The sequence below is a fragment of the Prunus mume genome, linkage group LG5 (genome assembly GCF_029339155.1).
Source record: "Prunus mume cultivar Tortuosa linkage group LG5, ASM2933915v1, whole genome shotgun sequence".
Taxonomy (NCBI): Eukaryota; Viridiplantae; Streptophyta; class Magnoliopsida; order Rosales; family Rosaceae; genus Prunus; species Prunus mume.
In genome coordinates, this window is record NC_142702.1 from 3859372 (window position 1) to 3878190 (window position 18819).

The window sequence follows — 18819 nt, forward strand, 5'->3', positions numbered from 1 at the left end:
TATATATGCCAATATTTAAACAAAAATGAAATAAAGAAAATAAATGGGTTAATTGGCAAAGACCATGCTTGGTCTTATTGTCCACCCCACCACGATGGAAGCATATATAGGCGATATCTCTTGGTTGCTAGTTTATTTTCTAAATGCCCATCTCTTGCATTTTTATCAGAAGGTTACCGCACTGTAATTCCATAAACAAAATCAATATCCATACAAAAATAAAATTACTTACAAAAATCATGTAATCTATCCTATGCTCTAATCTCGTATCTTTTGAATTCCAACCCACCGTACATAATCAACCCACCTGTTCCGCAATATAAAGAATCATGAGAATTGAAGAGGAAAACACAACCAACTAACTGTTTGGGCCAAAAATTGCACATCCAAGGCTCATGTAACAAAAAAGGTGATTTGGGCCTCACAGCCAACATAATAGGAAGAGGAATCCAGAAGAGAACAATCCCACATGGCAACCTCCGGGATAAAAGTCGGCAATGGCGGAAGTCAGAGGATGAAAAGTCAGCAATAGCAACTTCGGGATAAAAGGTCAGCAATGGCAAGCTGCCATAGAAGAAGTGATTGAAGGGTTCGTGACATCAAGAAGAATTGAAGATTAAACCCCTTATATATGTATATTCAGAGATTTTTCTTGTCCTTTCAGAGAAGGTAATTCTCCCAAGGAGATAAGCAAGTTACAATCTCGAGAGAGGATAAGCGAGAAAGCGAGTGTCCAGAAAGGAATCAAACTAACCATCACGGTTAAAAATATCACAAGGCGGTGAAAAGCAGTGATCACCTATCCGAGAACCTATCGCCAAAAGCAAGAAGAAGAGGAAAAGGGGAAAATATCTTTGCCGCCCAAAAAACACAATCACCCTACTCCAGAGAAGAAACAGTTTTACTATAAATACAAGAAGGGGTGGACAAGGTAAAGGACACTCAAAAAACTAAAAATCAATCAAAAACAAAATGATCACTTGATCTCAAAAAACCTTCAAAACACTGAAGCAACCAAAGCTCATTGAGCCAAGACACCAACACAAACAAACAACTCAACCAGAAGCTCACTTGAATTCCAAGTGAAAACCAGCTTTAGATTAGAATTCCTAAGGTTGGACTTAGAAAATAAGTCATTCAAATTTCACGATCTCTAGCCCCAAGTCTCGAGAACGACCATACGCCTTACAGATGAAGAAGCGCGATTTTGCCACTCGAAGCTTCACAAAAGCTTAAAGTACATTGAAGCTCTGCAGAATCAACCTTTGGTATCGATTTATAGTTGAAGCTTAGCAATCAAAGTTGTCAACGTTCGATTAAGCATTTCCAGTCCGGCCGGGCTTCGATCCGGCCGAGAGCCTCCCATCCAGCGAAATGGAGTTCCAATCAGTATCTTCATCTCTCTAGCATGAGTATTTATTGTTATAGTTTTGTAAAGGCGATTACGCTTAAAAGCGATTTAAATTCCATCGATTGCTAAAAGCAGTTTAAATTCCATCGATTCGCAAAGCAGTTTAAATTCCATCAACCATTACGCGAACAACTGCTTTATCTTGAGATAAATTGTTAAAGTCCTCACCGAGGCAAGAAAAAAACTTACTTGGGAGATATTCCTCACCCAAATTCACAATCGTTTGTTTAAATCAGAACTTGGCGCAAGTTATCTATTCCAAACTAAGTCTGCTAAATTTTTATTACTAGCAGTGACACGCACACCAAAGAAAGCGACTCGTTGACCAGTTTATGGTTCTCAAGCGTGGGAACTTTGCCCTTCCATCACGGGAGTAAACGCAAAACGGGCAAACACTAACATAATGAGATTCAAGAAGAACTCAGATCTTACATCAAGGACCCCAAGAATGGGTTGCATGTTCGAACTCAGTATAATCTTGTGTTGGTATAGCAAGGGTTCTAGAATTCGTTGTTCGATTACTCTGGCGAGAACTTGGTACCTTTAAAACAAAAGGTATATCATTATGCATGTTTCCAATAGTAACAAAAGTAAATTATTATCATTTCTGACTAGCCTCAACTATTTATGAGCAATGATTAAATAGTAGTGTCATTGCCAAATGAAATAATAAGTCAATGAAATAATCAGGATATCCCTTAGTCCTTCTCTTAAAGATGGGATGCATGTTTCTTTAATCCCCCCTATCCAACCAACATCAATTATCTTGCCCGAAAAGGAATTTCCGTACGGTAGACAATTGATATATCATAGCATTGACTTTTTTTTCTTCCCCTTAATCAATGCATTTGTTACACCCGTACCAACCTAAAAGAAATTGAAAAATTGTCAACCATATAACAAACTGGGAACCACATAACATCATGCCACCTGTACAGCCATTACATGAGTGGGAAGCAGATTTCATATGACTAGAGATTAGAGATGGCAATTTTCCGCTGGGTAAGGGTCTTCGCAGGGATTCGACTCTAATGGATCGGGTATGAAGGATAAAAAACAGGTATGGAGACGGGTACGGGGAATTTTTTTGTTATGGTGTTTGGGGAGGGGCGGGGATGATATTTTAATTCCCAATCCGAACCCTCCCCGTTTAAAATATATATATATATATATTTTTTGATGAGGTATATAAATATATATATATATTTTGATGACGTATATAAATATATATTATAGTATATATAAATATGCTATTAAAGTAATTATACCAACTAAGTTTTATATTTTACATTATTATATTATATACTTATATAATTTATACAAATTTTAAGCCGTAATACTTATTTATCTAGTTAACTTCCAATACATATATAAACATTCTTATATTGTCTAGTAAGTATGTATTATTTATATTCATTATCTTGCCTTAGTATATTTTTTTCTCTTTCAATAAAATAGTTATATATTGGTTTTTTCTTCCCTAACGGGGCTGATCAGGGAACCTATTCTCCAACGAATGTGGGGATGGGGAATCCCCGATATGAATATTGCCGGTATAAAGGCGGGAATGGGGAAAAAAAGCTTAATGAGGATGGAGATGAGAATGACATACCCACCCCCAATTCGACCCATTGCTATCCCTACTAGAGATGGCCTGAGCAAACCAGAATATACTATTTCTTTTTTCTTTTTTTTTGTTTCACATTATTGTCTCCTTCGGACATAATCAGACATGAGCTGGAGCTGGAGCTGGGCCATTAGAATAGACTAGACACTCTATTGATTCGAAGCTCAATTATCAGCTTCTACTTTTCCTTTTGAAAAAAATAAATAAATAATAAAGCTTTCTACTTTTTCTATGTAACGTGCTGGTGGCAGCAGTTAAAGGAATCTGCTGTTGGCAAACACAGTAATTTCTGTAACTTTGGTGTCTGCAGAATAAAATGCCTTGGGGAATTTGCATTGCGTTTTGCTCATCTATCAAATGACGAATATTATTTTCTTCTCTTTTGTGTAAAGACTTGGGGAATTTGCATTGCGTTTTCCTTATCTATCAGATGACGAATATTATTTTCTTCTCTTTTGTGTTTTGTACCCAACAGAAAAAACAAAACAAAACAAAACAAAAGAGATATCTTCTCATCATAACATCTCATACTCAAAATTCTCGAACCCATAATTAGTTTCTCCCACATACGTTTCGTTTCATCCATCTTCATATTTATTATGTCTTGGATCTGGCTCTCTTGATCTCTTTGGTTCTAAAAGTGTGTAACTGTTGTTGATATATATCATATACTTAAACTGCAGGTACTTCTGATTTATTCTTTTTGTACCGCAGACTTTGTTTCTTTTAGTTTCTTGTATTTATTTGTTTTGCTCAGACTTCCTGTTTTCTTTATCCATTTGGTAGGATACAACAATAGAGATTTTGAAGGATTTTTTATTCTCTTTTTCAAAACAGATTTATGATTTTTATTATTATTATAGTAAATTGAGCTTAGACCCATAAAATTCATTTTAAATCACTTACAACCCTTTCCTTTATTTTCCTATTTAAAATACTCAATTTTTTTTTAATTTTGAGGCATCTTGATTGTAGTGGAACTCAAATAAAAGAGATGCCGGTGCAAATGGGTGGACTAAAAGGTTTGAGAACATTGACTACTTTTGTTGTGGGGAAATCTACTAGGTCGACTATTGGCGAATTGGGGGATTTGTCCCATCTTGGAGAAAAACTTTCAATTTTGAAGCTTAATAATGTGGTTGATGGTAGGGATGCTAAGTTGAAAAACTTTCAATTTTAAAAATATTTACATTTGGTTAGTTTAGAATATCACTTTCTCATAAATATTTACATTTGGTTATTCTTATGCTAGCTCTTTATTTTGCTCGACAGCTTGCATCCAACCTCATCAAAATTTAATCATAATATGTGGCTGGACATAATCTGACAGAAGAACGTGGCATGAGCTGGAGCTGGGCCATTAGAATAGACTAGACACTCTATTGATTCAAAACTCAATTATCAAAAAAAATATATAATAAATCTAATTATGCTTGTGAGCAACAAATGGAAGCAGAAAAGAAGTGGAGCTGAGCTGGAGTCTTCCTATAGTTTTGTTCCACTTTACTTGTGGTGGGGTCCTTTTTTTTTTTTTTTTGGTTTTGTTTGTTCTGTTCTATTTCGATCAAAGTGACTTTTCCGATACAATACAAGCAGAAAAGAAAAAAGAAAAATAGAACAGAACAAACAAAAACAAAAACGACCCAACCAAAAGTACAGTGGAACAAAACTATAGGAAGACTCAAGCTCTGTTGTTATGCTTCTTCAGTCCAGATTTGTTGCTCACAAGCAGAATCAGATTTGAACTTCCATGTAAGTGCTTCTCGCAAGCATAATAATTATTTCAATCTTTTATATTTATGTTTTTATATGCCATACATACATTCATCAATTAGACTTACACATCCTAAGTAAAACTAATTTTTCACTTAATTTCTACAGTTGTGCATCTTAATTTGTTATTGTAAGTGCTTATTTGAGGATCTCAAGCCAAATTAGATCTCAAATTTTCCATGTAAGTGCTTATTCTGAACTAGTATTTTTTTTTTTTAAACGTAATTTGTGCATTTTGATATTGTTGAAGAAAACTTCCTTACTTCTTTGATATTGTTGAAGAACTGGTCGTGTGTTTAAAAACAATTGTTCAACGGTAGGAAATAAACTGGAAAGAGAAAGAATGAAACAAAATAAAAAAGAAAAATAATAAATGAAAGTAGAAGCCAGCTGTTTAAAAAAATAATAAAATATTTATTTGACATCTTGCTTTTGAGATATCAAAAAATAACAACCTCCAGCCTTCATTCCACATCAACTTTGTGATTGGTTAGAGTGATGTAATATGTTATTTATAATACATATCTATGTAGACTTTCATATCTCGGAGATCTTTCTTATACTCAAAATTCTCAAACCCATAATTAGTTTCTCCCACATAAGTTTCATCCATCTTCATATATATTATGTCTTGATTCTTGCTCACAATCAAGGTTGAAATGAGCAAGTTCATAACCTTTTTTTTTTAATAAAATGATTATGTGACTAATATCTACATCATGAATTTAAGAAAACCAAGTTCGAACAAGTTGATATATTGCCCATACATTTAAACTATAATAGACTAGACACTATTCAAAACTCAATTATCAGCTTCTACTTTTCCTTTTGACCCAAAAAAAAGAAAAAAAAGAAGCTTTCTACTTTTTCTGTGACGTGCTGGTGGCAGCAGTTAAAGGAATCCAAAAATCAAACACAGGAATTTCTGTATCTTTGGTGTCGGCAGGATAAAAAGTCTCGGGGAATTTGCATTGCGTTTTCCATATATATCAGACGACGAATACTATTTTCTTCTCTTTTGTGTTTTGTATCAGAGTCTTTGTTTTAGAGTCTTTTCCATTGACCCAAAAGAAAGAAAAAAACAAAACAAAAGAGATATCTTCTCGTCATGACATCTGATACTCAAAATTCTCAAACCCATAATTAGTTTCTCCCACATAAGTTTCATCCATCTTCATATTTATTATGTCTTGGTTCTGGCTCTCTTGATTTCTTTGGTTCTAAAATTGTGTATTGCCTTTGAATTTTCCTTCTTATTCATTGCGACACCTTCGGTATTTGGTAATTCGTGAAGAAATCGGCTGTTGATATATATCATATACTTAAACTGCAGGTACTTCTGATTTATTCTGTTTGTACCGCAGACTTTGTTTCTTTTAGTTTCTTGTATTTGTTTGATTTGCTCAGACTTCCTGTTTTCTTCATCTATTTGGACATCTCCTTACGTTTTCTTTGATTGCTTGTTTCTGCTCAGAACTCTTTCAGTGCTTCTTCTCCCTGCTAATTCAAGAAACTATGGGAGAGGCTTATCTTGTGGCATTCCTTCAAGTGCTGGTCGACAAGATGGCGCGTCGTGAGGTGTTCAAGTACTTTGGACTCATAAAGGGCGTCGACCAAAAGCTGCAGAAATGGACTGCCACCTTGTCTGCAATTGGAGCGGTTCTGAATGAGGCTGAGGAGAGGCAACTAATCACGGAGAGCAAGCCGCTGAAGCTTTGGCTGGATGATCTCAGGGACTTGGCTTATGACGTGGAAGACGTATTGGACAAATATGCTACTAAAATGCTCAAACGGGAGATAGAGCAGGGACATTATGCCGGCACCGCAAGAAGGGTCTGGAACTCAGTCCCTAATGGTGTTTTCAACTACAAAATGAACTCAGAAATACAGAAGATTACTGAGCGTTTACAAGAGATATCTCACCGAAAGGACCAGCTTAGTTTGAATATCATTACTGGGACGACGTCGTCCACTAAAGCACGTCAAAATTTACCTCCCAGTTCCAGTCAACCAGATGGACCTGTGATTGGAAGGGACGAAGACAAAAGGCGGGTCGTGGAATTTCTGTCGAAACGAGAGCGTGGTGATGTCAATTTCGATGTAGTTGCCATTGTTGGTATGGCTGGAGTCGGAAAGACAACACTTGCTGCACAAGTGTTCAATGAAATTGATGCAACCCAGCAATTTAAACCGACTGCTTGGGTATGCGTGTCTGATGACTTCAACCTAGAAAGAGTGACAAAGCAGATTCTCGGAGCAGTCACATCCAGACAGTGTCCTACAGAAGATTTCAATCAGGTTCAACAAGATCTGAATAAGGAATTGGCAGGGAAGAAGTTTTTAATTGTTTTAGATGATGTTTGGGGCACATGTAGCTACGGTCTATGGATGAAACTGCAGTCCCCCTTTCGCGATGGAGCACCAGGAAGCAAGATAATTGTGACAACGCGTGACGCAGAAGTTTCGAAAATGATGGGAGCTGGCACTCTAGTTCATAATTTGGAGCCTATGTCAAATGACGTTTGTTTTGAAGTATTTAAGCAGCATGCATTCAGGAATGCTAACAGAGATATACCACCAAATTTCGAGTCACTGAAGGAGAAAATTGTTGCAAGATGCAGTGGATTGCCTTTGGCTGCTAGGACTCTTGGCGGCCTTTTACTTCGTAAAGAGATGAATGAATGGGAGGAAATATTGAACAACAAATTATGGAGTCTATCAAATGAGCGTGACATACTTCCGGTATTAAGATTAAGCTATCACTATCTTCCTTCACATTTGAAAAGATGCTTTGCCTATTGTTCGATACTTCCAAATGACTATGAATTTAGTGAGCAGCAATTGATTCTTCTGTGGATGGCAGAGGGTTTGATTCAACCACAACCAGAACATAATAAGCAAATGGAAGATTTAGGAACTGATTATTTTCAGGAGCTCTTATCGAGGTCATTATTTCAGAAATCAAGCAATAAAGACAATTCAAAATATGTAATGCATGACCTCGTTGTTGGTTTGGCACAGTGCGTCATCTCAACAACTCAAGTGTATCTTCACTGAAAGCAATGCCTCCGCAACTAGGTCGGTTGACAAATCTACAATCTTTGCCTAATTTTGTGGTGGGTAAAGGTAGTGATGAATCAGGGATAAGAGAGATAGGATCCCTATCCCATCTCCGAGGGACATTATGGCTCTCAAGGTTGGAGAATGTGATCGATGCTGAGGATGCACGGAAGGCCGACTTAAAATCCAAGGAGAGAGTAGATGAATTGGTGCTACAATGGTCGAGAGCCACACAAGAAACGCAATTAGGCGTGCTTGACAGATTAGAACCTCATAGAATGGTCAAATTTCTCAGCATCAGCGGTTATGCTGGACTAAAGTTTTCAGCATGGATTGGAGACCGTTTATTCTCTACTATGGTTAAGGTAAGCTTAATCAAGTGTGAGAAGTGCAAAATCTTGCCACCACTTGGACAGTTGCCTTCACTCAAAAGGCTTTATATTACAGGAATGACTGCAGTGGAAAGTGTTGGTCCTGAGTTTTATGGAGAGAGTAGCTTGCCTTTTCCAGTACTGGAGGATCTCCAGTTGTCAAATATGCCCAACTGGAAGAAATGGCTTCCTTTCGCACAAGATCAGGTTTGCCCTTGCTTGAAATTGCTTTCAATCAGAAACTGTCCTCAATTGGAGGGTAAGGTGCCAGAGAACCTTGATTCTTTAGCAACACTTGAAGTTTTTAAATGCGAGGAATTGGTGATTTCAATTTCCAATTATAAACAAATTGGTGGATTAGACATCGACGGTTGCAAAGCGGTGCTGAAGACAAGTGGGGTTGAGTTTGAGTTATTAAAGTCCTTGCAACTTTCAAATATTTCAGAGGTGAGGTTCCAAACAGGGGAATTCACCAAAGGATTAAGGAAGGTTGCAAAATTGACGATTGGCGGATGCGAGGAGCTGACATCTTCACTGAAGAATGAGGATAGAGTATTGCAACACTTGATTTCTCTTCATCGTTTGGTTATTGTACGCAATTCTTCCCTCCTTGAAAAGCTGGGAAAAGAAGCAGAGGAGTTGCTGCAATTGCAAATATTGACTTGCAAGCTTAAATATCTACAATTAAACAAGTGTGCAAGTCTTTCGAAGGTACCAGAAGGGTTGCATCACCTAACGGCTCTTCAAGACCTTCAAATAATTGGATGCTCAAGTCTGGTTTCTTTTCCAGATGTTGGTTTTCCTCCTTCCGTTGAAGTCATAAGGATTGAGGAGTGTGATTCGTTGCTGTATTTCGCAAAATACCAGATTCCCCCAAATCTAAGAAGCATATGGATACGGCATTGTAAAAGTTTGAAATCATTAGTAGAGAAAGAGGAGGATAGTTCTTCGTCTTCCTCTTCTTCTCCTATTTCTCTTGAGCACTTGCAAATATGGGGATGTGAATCTCTAACGTCGTTATCATTGAGAGCCCAGTTGTTTCCCAGGGCGCTTAAACGCCTTGACATATCCTATTGTGGAGAGCTGCAGTTAATAACGTCCGATGGGATTGCCCACGACAACACTAATTATTGTCTTGAATATTTTAGCATCGATTCTTGCCCAAATTTGAAATCCTTACCAAAGGGTCTATGCCACCTCACCAATCTTCAGACTTTAGAGATTTATGGTTGTGGGAGTCTGGTTTCCATCCCGAGCCTGAGTGGTGAGGGTTTGCCTTCGCCAACAACAACAGCCGCATCCAGCCTGAGACGAATCTGCATCAAAAATTGCAACAAATTGGAGATGTTACCGGACATGCGCAATCTCAACTGTCTTCAGGAATTGAATATTGATTACGGTGAAGGTTTAAATTTCACTTCCTTTCCCCCCAACCTAACATCACTTAGAATCACGTATTGTAAGCCGCTGTGGGAGTTGTTGCACAGGCTCACCTCTCTTACAAAGTTGTGGGTCGATGGTGAAGACCCATATGTGGTGTCGTTTCCACCTGAAGGAGACACAGAGATGGATATGGAGATGCTGCTCCCCGAATCTCTCACTCATCTCACAATTGGGTGCTTCCCAAATCTGAAGAAACTGAGCAGCAAGGGCTTTCAATTCCTCACCTCTCTTCAATCCCTTGAACTCTACTATTGTCCAAAGCTGGCATATATTCCAGAGCAGGGGTTGCCTATTTCACTGAGGGAACTTCGTATCTTTAGGTGTCCTCTGCTAAAAGATAAATGCCAGCCTGGTAGTAAAGGACGATATCTGCCCAAAATATCCCACATCCCCTGCATAGAAATAATAGATTAGAAGACGGTTTGAAGATGACGAGAACCCACACCCACAGATGGACATGGTCAACTCCGACTCTCACTCTCCCCAGGTAGTTCAAATTTCAAACATTATCAACACTTTCCCTGTACTCTTTATGGTGAGACTCCTTTTCTGGCATATTATTGCGAGTAGTTTATAATTTTTTAATGTCGAGAGATCCCTGAAAAGAAAAGCAAATTGTTGACCAATATAGTTTTGTCAAAATTACAGCACTTGCCAAATAAGGAGACTAATCATATTGAATTAAAAAATAACTACAGTATTTATGATTCTCTAAATTAGGGAGTATGATTGGAGTTCAAATTTTATAGATGCTCCTAAAATAACTTTTGTGTGTTTTTAGCTAAATTTTAACTGAAAAAATAAGAAGCATGATTATAGATGCTCTTATATTATAGTTAATATATAGCATATGGATAATATAATTGTACAAAAAAAAAAAAAAAACAACATTGTTATAGCTCAGATTAAAATATATATATATATATATATATATATCTGAGAGTTAAATAATCATAATGTTAATTATAGGGTTCATTTGGACAGGAATTTGGAAAGATAGAAGTGTTGAGGCTGGAATTAATATATAACATGAAGAAGAGGAAGGTCACCCCATCAAGCATAATTTATATAAAATATCTAAATCACCAGCGCCAATTAGTGGTTTCATTTATAAAATAAAAAAAAGAGAGTAATTTACTGATTTGCTGGTTCTGGTTCTTGCTTTATGCTATTGTACACTCTTGACTTCTTCAATCACTATATTCTTCATTTTTTTTTTTTTTTGGTTAGACCCAAGGGTGTCCACCGCCGACAGCAGTGACTAATCCCTTTCGCTGCGGGAGCTCTCCCAAAGGAGGTAAACAGCTGGCCACGAAATGTGCTCCATTCCCATGGGCGGGGATCGAACTCCCAACCTCATGGTTAAGGGATGAGGTGAGCTACCACCACACCACATCTCATGGTTACTATATTCTTCATTTTCACTAAGGCATGACCGTGACACATTGAAATATGACTTAGTTTCTCATCCAATAGAATAAATACAGGGAGTGCATTTAAGCCAGTCCACACATGATGTCTGGTCCAGTGTGAGAGGGTTGAAAGAAGGGACTGCCTCTCTTACTTCCGGAGCTGCAGGGTGAAGAGCTGTGAAAGGACTGGATAGCAACAAGGTCATTTCATATCGTGCTAACATCAACTGAAGATGGTAAATCACTATCTTTCTGTTGCAAGTTTCAGATGTTTAATATTTTGCCATTTGGTTTGCCTTGTAATATTTTGCCATTTCTCTACTGAGAAAACTTTTACCCATATTTTTCTTTCTTTTTTTTGCTTGGCTACAGTGTTAATGTTTTTCATAATTCTCTGCCTTTTATTCAAGTTAGTAGGTTTACTTAATCTTAACTGAAGATTTGAACCCTGACCCCTTTACAATTTTTGGTTGGGACGACTTCAGTTTTTGAAGGACATCCAATAACCAATTGTTCTTTGTTCTTTTAAACAGAAATATCGACTGAACCTGCCAGACACTTGTGACAAATTCTTGATATTTGCACTGACATATTATATGTGCAACTCAGCCTCATCTTTATTTTGATCATTTACCAAATTATCTTTTGAATCATGCTGAAAAATACAAGTGAGGTTGCCGTGTTTTGTTTAAAGAATGCGCTTCTGCATTGGCAGGAACGCTTTCAATATTTGGATGCTATATACAGATTACAGAAGCGGATGTTGTGTTGTGCCAGAATAGTCTTCAAACTCCCATCCCTTCAAGCTTCTCAAGAAACCACTGCAGGGGAATAGTAAACTCGTATGGCTCATGCTCTTTTTTCTCTAGATGTTTTGCTTGCTCCTTGATTCGAGTGTGACGCCTACAATGATATTGTCCTCTTTGCAGAAAGAGTTGAAACCATCCTTTGCTACTTTCAGCAGCAATGGGAGTTAAATAGGCCCAAACTCAAAATTTCAACAGCAGAATCCTCTTCCTTTGCAGCAGTAGGTGACAGTGCTGCAAAACGGACTCAAAGAAAGATATTTATGAGAGTTTCGTCAGTTCTTTGGACAACCATTTGCTTTAAATATTCTGCCTATCAAAGCAAGAAGGATTGTTTTATTGGGTCATGTCAATTCACTAAGCATTTGTAAACATGAGAAGGAATAGCAAACAATGAGACAGGTTTTTTTTTTATACAAATTTTACAGACGATAGTCTGCGGGGAGGAGAATTTGAACTTTGGTGCAATGAGGCAAGCTCACTACCCTGGCCTAACCCGCCTCGCCAGCAAGCAATGAGATATTACATATTCATATACAGAATTCTTTTTCCGTCCTCAATCAAATAAGATATGCACCCTTGTTTAGGCACTGAATTGTTGTTGACCAATTTGGTTGTGCTGACATCTTCATTGTTTGTTGTTTTCTTTGTTTCTTTTGGCTCATTAGGAATATGTTGAGCTGAGTTGACATGTTTATGCTTGTCCTTACCATTTTTATGAGTGACATTCACCAGTAAACAGTTCATCAATAAGAGATTCTATATATGATGGATGAATCTACGGCCATTTGGATTACAAATGGGGATAATATGACATTCTAAGAGTTCAATTATCTGTCTAGACTATTATAATCTGTATATGCCAATATTTAAACAAAAATGAAATAAAGAAAACAAATGGGTTAATTGGCAAAGACCATGCTTGGTCTGATTGTCCACCCCACCACGATGGAAGCATGTATAGGTGATATCTCTTGGTTGCTAGTTTATTTTCTAAATGCCCATCTCTTGCATTTTTATCGAAAGGTTACTACACTGTAATTCCATAAACAAAATCAATATCCACACAAAAATAAAATTACTTACAACAATCTTGTAATCTACCCTATGCTCTAATCTCGTATCTTTTGAATTCCAACCCACCGTGCATAATCAACTCACCTGTTCCACAATATAAAGAATCATGAGAATTGAAGAGGAAAACACAACCAACTTACATAATGAGATTCAAGGAGAACTCAGATCTTACATCAAGGACCCCAAGAATGTGTTGCCTGTTCGAACAGCAAAGCAAATTGCACTCAGTATAATCTTGTGTTGGTGTAGCAAGGGTTCTAGAATTCGTTGTTCGATTACTCCAGCGAGAACTTGGTACCTCTAAAACAAAAGGTATATCATTATACATGTTTCCAATAGTAACAAAAATAAATTATTATCATTTCTGACTAGCCTCAACTATTTATGAGCAATGATTAAATAGTAGTGTCATTGCCAAATGAAATAATAAGTCAATGAAATAATCAGGATATCTCTTAGCCCTTCTCTTAAAGATGGGATGCATGTTTCTTTAATCCCCACTATCCAACCAACATCAATTATCTTGCCTAAAAAGGAATTTCCGTATGGTAGACAATTGATATATAGAATTTTCTAAAGGCCAACATATATCATAGCATTGGCTTTTTTTTTTTCCCTCAATCAAAAAACACAGAATTATGTACATAAAGCTAAATAATGGTAAACAAAAGATTTCCTTCTTCAAGGTGTCTTTTGCAGATCCTTACTCTGCTGCAGCACATCTTGTATCCATTGTTGGAATAATGGTAAGCATGTGTCCTTTCACATAAATAACTGTTCTATTTTGAGAGGTTAAAGAGTTTCTTTTTAAGACATGTTTATGGTGGCACTTGTCTTTCCACAGGAATAACTGGTGTATGAATTTTATAAAGGGTTTCTTCTGTCAACATGTTCTTGGAGACTATATATGGATTCATATAGTTAGAAGAGCTTGTTTCTCTTTTCCCCATGTGCTCTTAGGATAAAAAGCTTCTCGATAACTAGAAAGGCCCGGTACCATCCAGAAATTCCACAAATGGTTTTTTTGGATAGATACTGTTCTCCATGGATATGATAGTTACTCTTTAAAATACCAAGTTTCTTCAGTCAGTCTTGAAAAGTTTGTTAATGGTCTATGCTGAGTTCATGAAGGTTAGAGTAAATAATAAATAGATTACTTAAATCTGCAGAAAACCTGTGTACCTTAGATTGCTAGAAACTGCCATATAAACTCCATAGGCTACACTAGTTGATAATATGGGAACATCCTCTGCTTCACCAGCAAAAGATTTATCGATAGCTTTTCGTGCATTAATCAATGCATTTGTTACACCCGTACCAACCTAAAAGAAATTGAAAAATTGTAAACAGTCATATGACACCAAACAGCTACTAGCCTACTGAAACTGTCAACCATATAACAAACTGGGAACCACATAACATCATGACACCTGTATAGCCATTACATGAGACATGAACATGACTGCTAAACTGTTAGATAGCACATACCACTATTGCACCTATTCTCTGTAAGAGTGAGTAAGATGTTCCAGCCAAAGCTACCTGCAGACAGGAGTGATGACTCGCTTGTTATAGTCATATGACAAAGTGGCAACTTAAAAGGCCAAAAATAATGAAGCAAGCACTAACCTGAAAAGCATTATCAGGACACCCATAGAAGAACTTAGCAAGACGCCCCGCACTGACAGTAAGAGGAGGTCGAAGTGAAACAGTAGGAGCAGGAAGCCAAACAAGCATAAAATCGGCTATAATGGCCATCACCTGAGATTTAAAAAATATATATTAACAGTAAGGCTGCGAAAAGGTGCAACAAATAGAAACCAGAAACCCAACAGATAAAAAAGGCAGAAATAGATAGCATGAAATGGTAAACGAAACACATCAGCTATCATCAAAATTGAGGAAAACTTCCAGTTGTTACAAAGTTGAAGAAGTGCTGCAGATCTTTTGCACTCCAAGTTTAACACAAAGTTTAACATATATGAAAGCTTATGACTAGAAAAGGAACTTTCCTTTGAGATTAATAAACCTTCTGAAAGTAAGGGGAAGTAATCAAATGAGTAAACAAATTTAAATGATGTACATTGCACCAGGTCCTACTAGTAAAATGCAATTAAATGATAAGTAATCCCCGCAATTTATAACTCTACTTCAGAAACACAGTTGATATTGTCATTGCAACCCCATTAACAAATTCTAAGTAAGTCCAATTTCCAATTGAAGCAAACAATTCAAACCAGTCAATTAACTAAAGTTCCCACAAAGCAGGCTCAGTTTTAGAGCACAGATAGCAGAAATGCCAACCAAAAATAAATAAAAGGATCATACGAATATAAAAAGACACCTAGAATCAAGTTGCAAGGATGCAAGGAAAGAAAAACACAAGAGTGGAAACTGAGGATCCTACAATCAAGCAACTCCTATTCAAAGGAAAATGACCGAAGACACGAATACCATTTAGTGATTCTGTAATTGGAAGCGCACAAATTGCACAAAGGTTGCTACCAAGAGTTGGCATTGAGCTCAATGTTCCCAAAGATAGTTTTCTGCATCCATTCCAATTCACAACCCAAAACTCAACTGAAAGGCAGATTTTCCGAGTTGAACTTATTTATTTTTAATATTTATATCATATGACATATCCCAGATTCCGACAGTGTTTCTTACTGTTACACTGTCGCTCAGCCCAATTATACAAACATCACTTGTAAAAGCTATTCATCTATGAAGCTAATGAAAATTACTTAGTTTGGAGGCAATAGTTTTCCATTCTGCAGCACAACAAAATCAAAGATCTTATTTATATGAGAGGCGTACCACATCCGCAAAAACAAAATCCAGCTCTTTGGTAAAATTTCAAACATTATCAACACTTTCCCTGTACTCTTTATGGTGAGACTCCTTTTCTGGCATATTATTGCGAGTAGTTTCATTTCAAAAAAATGAGTAATTTACTTGTGTTTCTGGTTCTTTCTTTATGCTATTGTACACTCTTAACTTCTTCAATCACTACAATCTTGATTTTCACTAAGGCATGACCATGACACATTGAAATATGATTTTGGTATTTCAGAACTTAAGTTTCTCGTCCATAAGAATAAACACAAGGAGTGCATTTAAGCCAGATTAGAAATCTGAAATCCTTACCGGAGGGCCTATGCCACCTCACCAATATTCAAACTTTAAATATTTATGAATATAGGGCTTTCAATTCCTCACTTCTCTTCAATCTCTTCGACTCCGGAATTGTCCAAAGCTGGCATCTATTCGAGTGGAGGGCCTGGCTCTTTCACTTTCACAATTTTTATATCTCTGGGTGTCCAAAGATATTTTGGGTCACATCTTCAGGTCTTATCTTTGGACGATACTGGCCCAAAATATCCCACATTCCTTCAAATTTCAAACATTATCGACCTTTAATGTCTTATTATTTTTCAGATATTCTTGTTTTCTTCAATTTAGTTGGATTTTACAACAATGTATGTTTCCCAGCTGGGTCTTTTTCATTTACAGTTGTTTCAAGAGAGAATCCCCCATGCTAAATGACAATGATTTATCGTGTACATGGTAAATCCATCTTTATTTCCCTTATGATATATTTTAAATTCAGGAAATGGGAAGACTTAAAAAGGCTCTTCCTTAATAGGCACTTGCAAACATGCGATCAAAATTTGAATGGAGAACATTTGAAATATATATATAGTAAAAGAAAGTACTTCATTTCTCACTTGGTTTGTCTTGTAATATTTTGTCATCTCTCTGCTCAGAAAACTTTTAGCCATATTTTTCTTTCTTTTGTTCGCTTAACTTCAATGTCTTTCCAAATTCTCTGTGATGTAGGACGAGATTTAGGTCAATTATGGTGGGAAGAATGAGGATTTTGATGTGAATAACTGAATCACAATAGGAATTATAAACAATTACTTTTATTATAATTGATTTGTAATTATAGGAATACCGGTTTGACCGGGATTGTATTTATTTTCTTTTTACTTATTGTAATTACTTCCTAGATAGGCTTGTATTTGTATCACTATAAATACTTATGAGAAGAATAGAAATATATTGAATTATTCATAACCCTAAATTCTATTTGAGTGACCAACACTCGTTAGACAAGTGAGTGATTGAATTAGTCAAGTCACTAACCAAATGTGAATTTATAGCGATTGTAAGGGAGTTTATAGCCATTGTTGACAAAGTTGTTATTTGGATCTGCTAAAGTTAGTTTAGCCTTGCACCCAAGTTCGATGATTATTCCCTTGCACTCAAATATTTACATTTGGTTAGTTTAGAATATTACTTTCTCATAAATATCTAAACTAACCAAAGGTGACTTTATAGCCATTGATGTATTTATCTTAGTTCTTTAAACCGTTGTGCTTTAAACCGTAAAACAGGGCACGTTTTATGCTAGGTCTTTATGTTGCTCGACAGCTTGCATCTGTATTTATCTGCTCAAAGTTTCTGTTTTTTGTTTTGTTTTGTTTTTTTTTTTTAAGCAAAGCTCAGGTTATCTGCTATGTGGCAATTTAAGAACAGATTATGTATTTTGAGAAAGAACAGATTAGGTACATTATTACTTTCGACATCAATTGTCAAATTAGTGTGAGATCAAATGATATGTTGTTACTTGTAGTTTCATTCTAGGGCCTAGACAGAATGCATCCCCCCTGGTGATTCATGTATCCATATACCAAAACAGATGGAACTATCAGAGAGAATGCGGGCAGGAGTAAGAGAGAACCTTAATTTGGGGAATTCAAGCTCAAGCACAACTGCCCAGAAATAACCCTAAAACCCAATTTCTTTGATTTTGTCACAACTTCTCCATAATTCAAACACAGGTCAAAATTACCAAAAAGTAGCTAAAATTAAATGATGAATGTTCAAAACCACTGAAGTTTTGGGAACCAATTATACTCTAACAGAACAAACCGATAAGGGCCCGGTTGTCAATGAAAAATATAAGAACGATTATCCAAAAAAACCCAACATCCCAAATCAAAAAAATTATTTTCTATCTTTTTTCTAAGAATTTCTCTCAAACCAAACAGAGCAAACAAAGTACTAATGCAGAGAAAGAAAGAAGCTCTAGAACCTGCGGATTAAAACTCTTAAAAGGGAATAGCTTTACAAACAAACAATGAAGAAAAGAGCAACGGAGAAAGAGGGGAAATTACCAGCATTGCCACAGCCGACCGTGAGAACCCGAGAGGAGGTTGGTATGTAGTTTCGGACAAAAGGACGGAGAGAAGAGTAGCGCTGGTACCAGTCGAAGGAGCCTCCTTCTTCGACGTAGCGGGCGTCCCAATAGACGGCGTCGCCATAGTTGTAGGTGTTGCAGCTCGACACGTCCCTGAACATCTTCTCTTCACTTTCTGCTGCTGGTGATGATTGTGGTGATTTGCGTTCAGCCGGGTACAGTCGGCGATATGAAATTACAAAAGAGAAAGAGAGAAACGAAAGCGCAGGCAAGTAAGTGCGCTCAGTTTCGTGTTGGTTTTCAGGGCCGAGGGCTTTTGAGCCCTTTTCTGTCCGTACAGAGTAAGTGGTGTCCGAATGAGAAATTCTCTAGGCACCCATATGTTCTAGTTTTTATTTATCTATTATTATTAGAAAATACAAAGTAAATTACACCAAAAAAAAAAAAGAAAAAAAAAAGAAGAAGTCCCAACGGATATTAATACCAAAAAACTAAAGGTCTGTTTGATAACCATTTCTATTTTAATTTTAATTTTTTAATTTTTTGTGCTAGAGTATAGAGGAAAATGAGAGTGAAGATGAGATTGAGAGAGAAGATTAGAGAGGAGGATAAGAGGACGTAGTAACAAAAGTG

General features: G+C 36.7%; 1 protein-coding gene, 1 long non-coding RNA gene and 1 pseudogene across 5 annotated transcripts; 2 read left to right on the forward strand and 1 right to left on the reverse strand.

The window, feature by feature from the left end:
• Positions 1-243: 243 nt before the first annotated feature.
• On the reverse strand, positions 244-18526 carry LOC148916670 (protein RETICULATA-RELATED 4, chloroplastic-like). 3 transcript variants are annotated; one of them, XM_089051927.1, is made up of 6 exons: positions 18164-18526; positions 14610-14741; positions 14469-14522; positions 14163-14302; positions 13153-13278; positions 244-307 (listed from the first exon to the last, which is right to left on the reverse strand). In XM_089051927.1, exons 1-6 carry the CDS (start codon positions 18308-18310, stop codon positions 259-261), a joined length of 648 nt encoding a protein of 215 aa, XP_088908053.1. In that variant the 5' UTR covers positions 18311-18526; the 3' UTR covers positions 244-258. The 3 variants fall into 3 exon arrangements, with proteins under 3 accessions (XP_088908053.1, XP_088908055.1, XP_088908054.1); XM_089051929.1 differs by lacking the exon at positions 18164-18526 and adding an exon at positions 15798-15854; XM_089051928.1 differs by lacking the exon at positions 244-307 and adding an exon at positions 12889-13064 and having other exon boundaries at positions 18164-18524.
• LOC107881091 (uncharacterized) lies at positions 3035-4512 on the forward strand. Its single transcript, XR_016127387.1, has 3 exons — positions 3035-3721; positions 4014-4183; positions 4311-4512. It is a non-coding gene; the product is annotated as an uncharacterized LOC107881091 (long non-coding RNA).
• LOC148916671 (putative disease resistance RPP13-like protein 1) lies at positions 5725-12680 on the forward strand (annotated as a pseudogene). Its single transcript, XR_016126850.1, has 6 exons — positions 5725-6144; positions 6286-10172; positions 10916-11059; positions 11162-11333; positions 11813-11939; positions 12027-12680. The product of XR_016126850.1 is annotated as a putative disease resistance RPP13-like protein 1 (transcript).
• Positions 18527-18819: the final 293 nt, after the last annotated feature.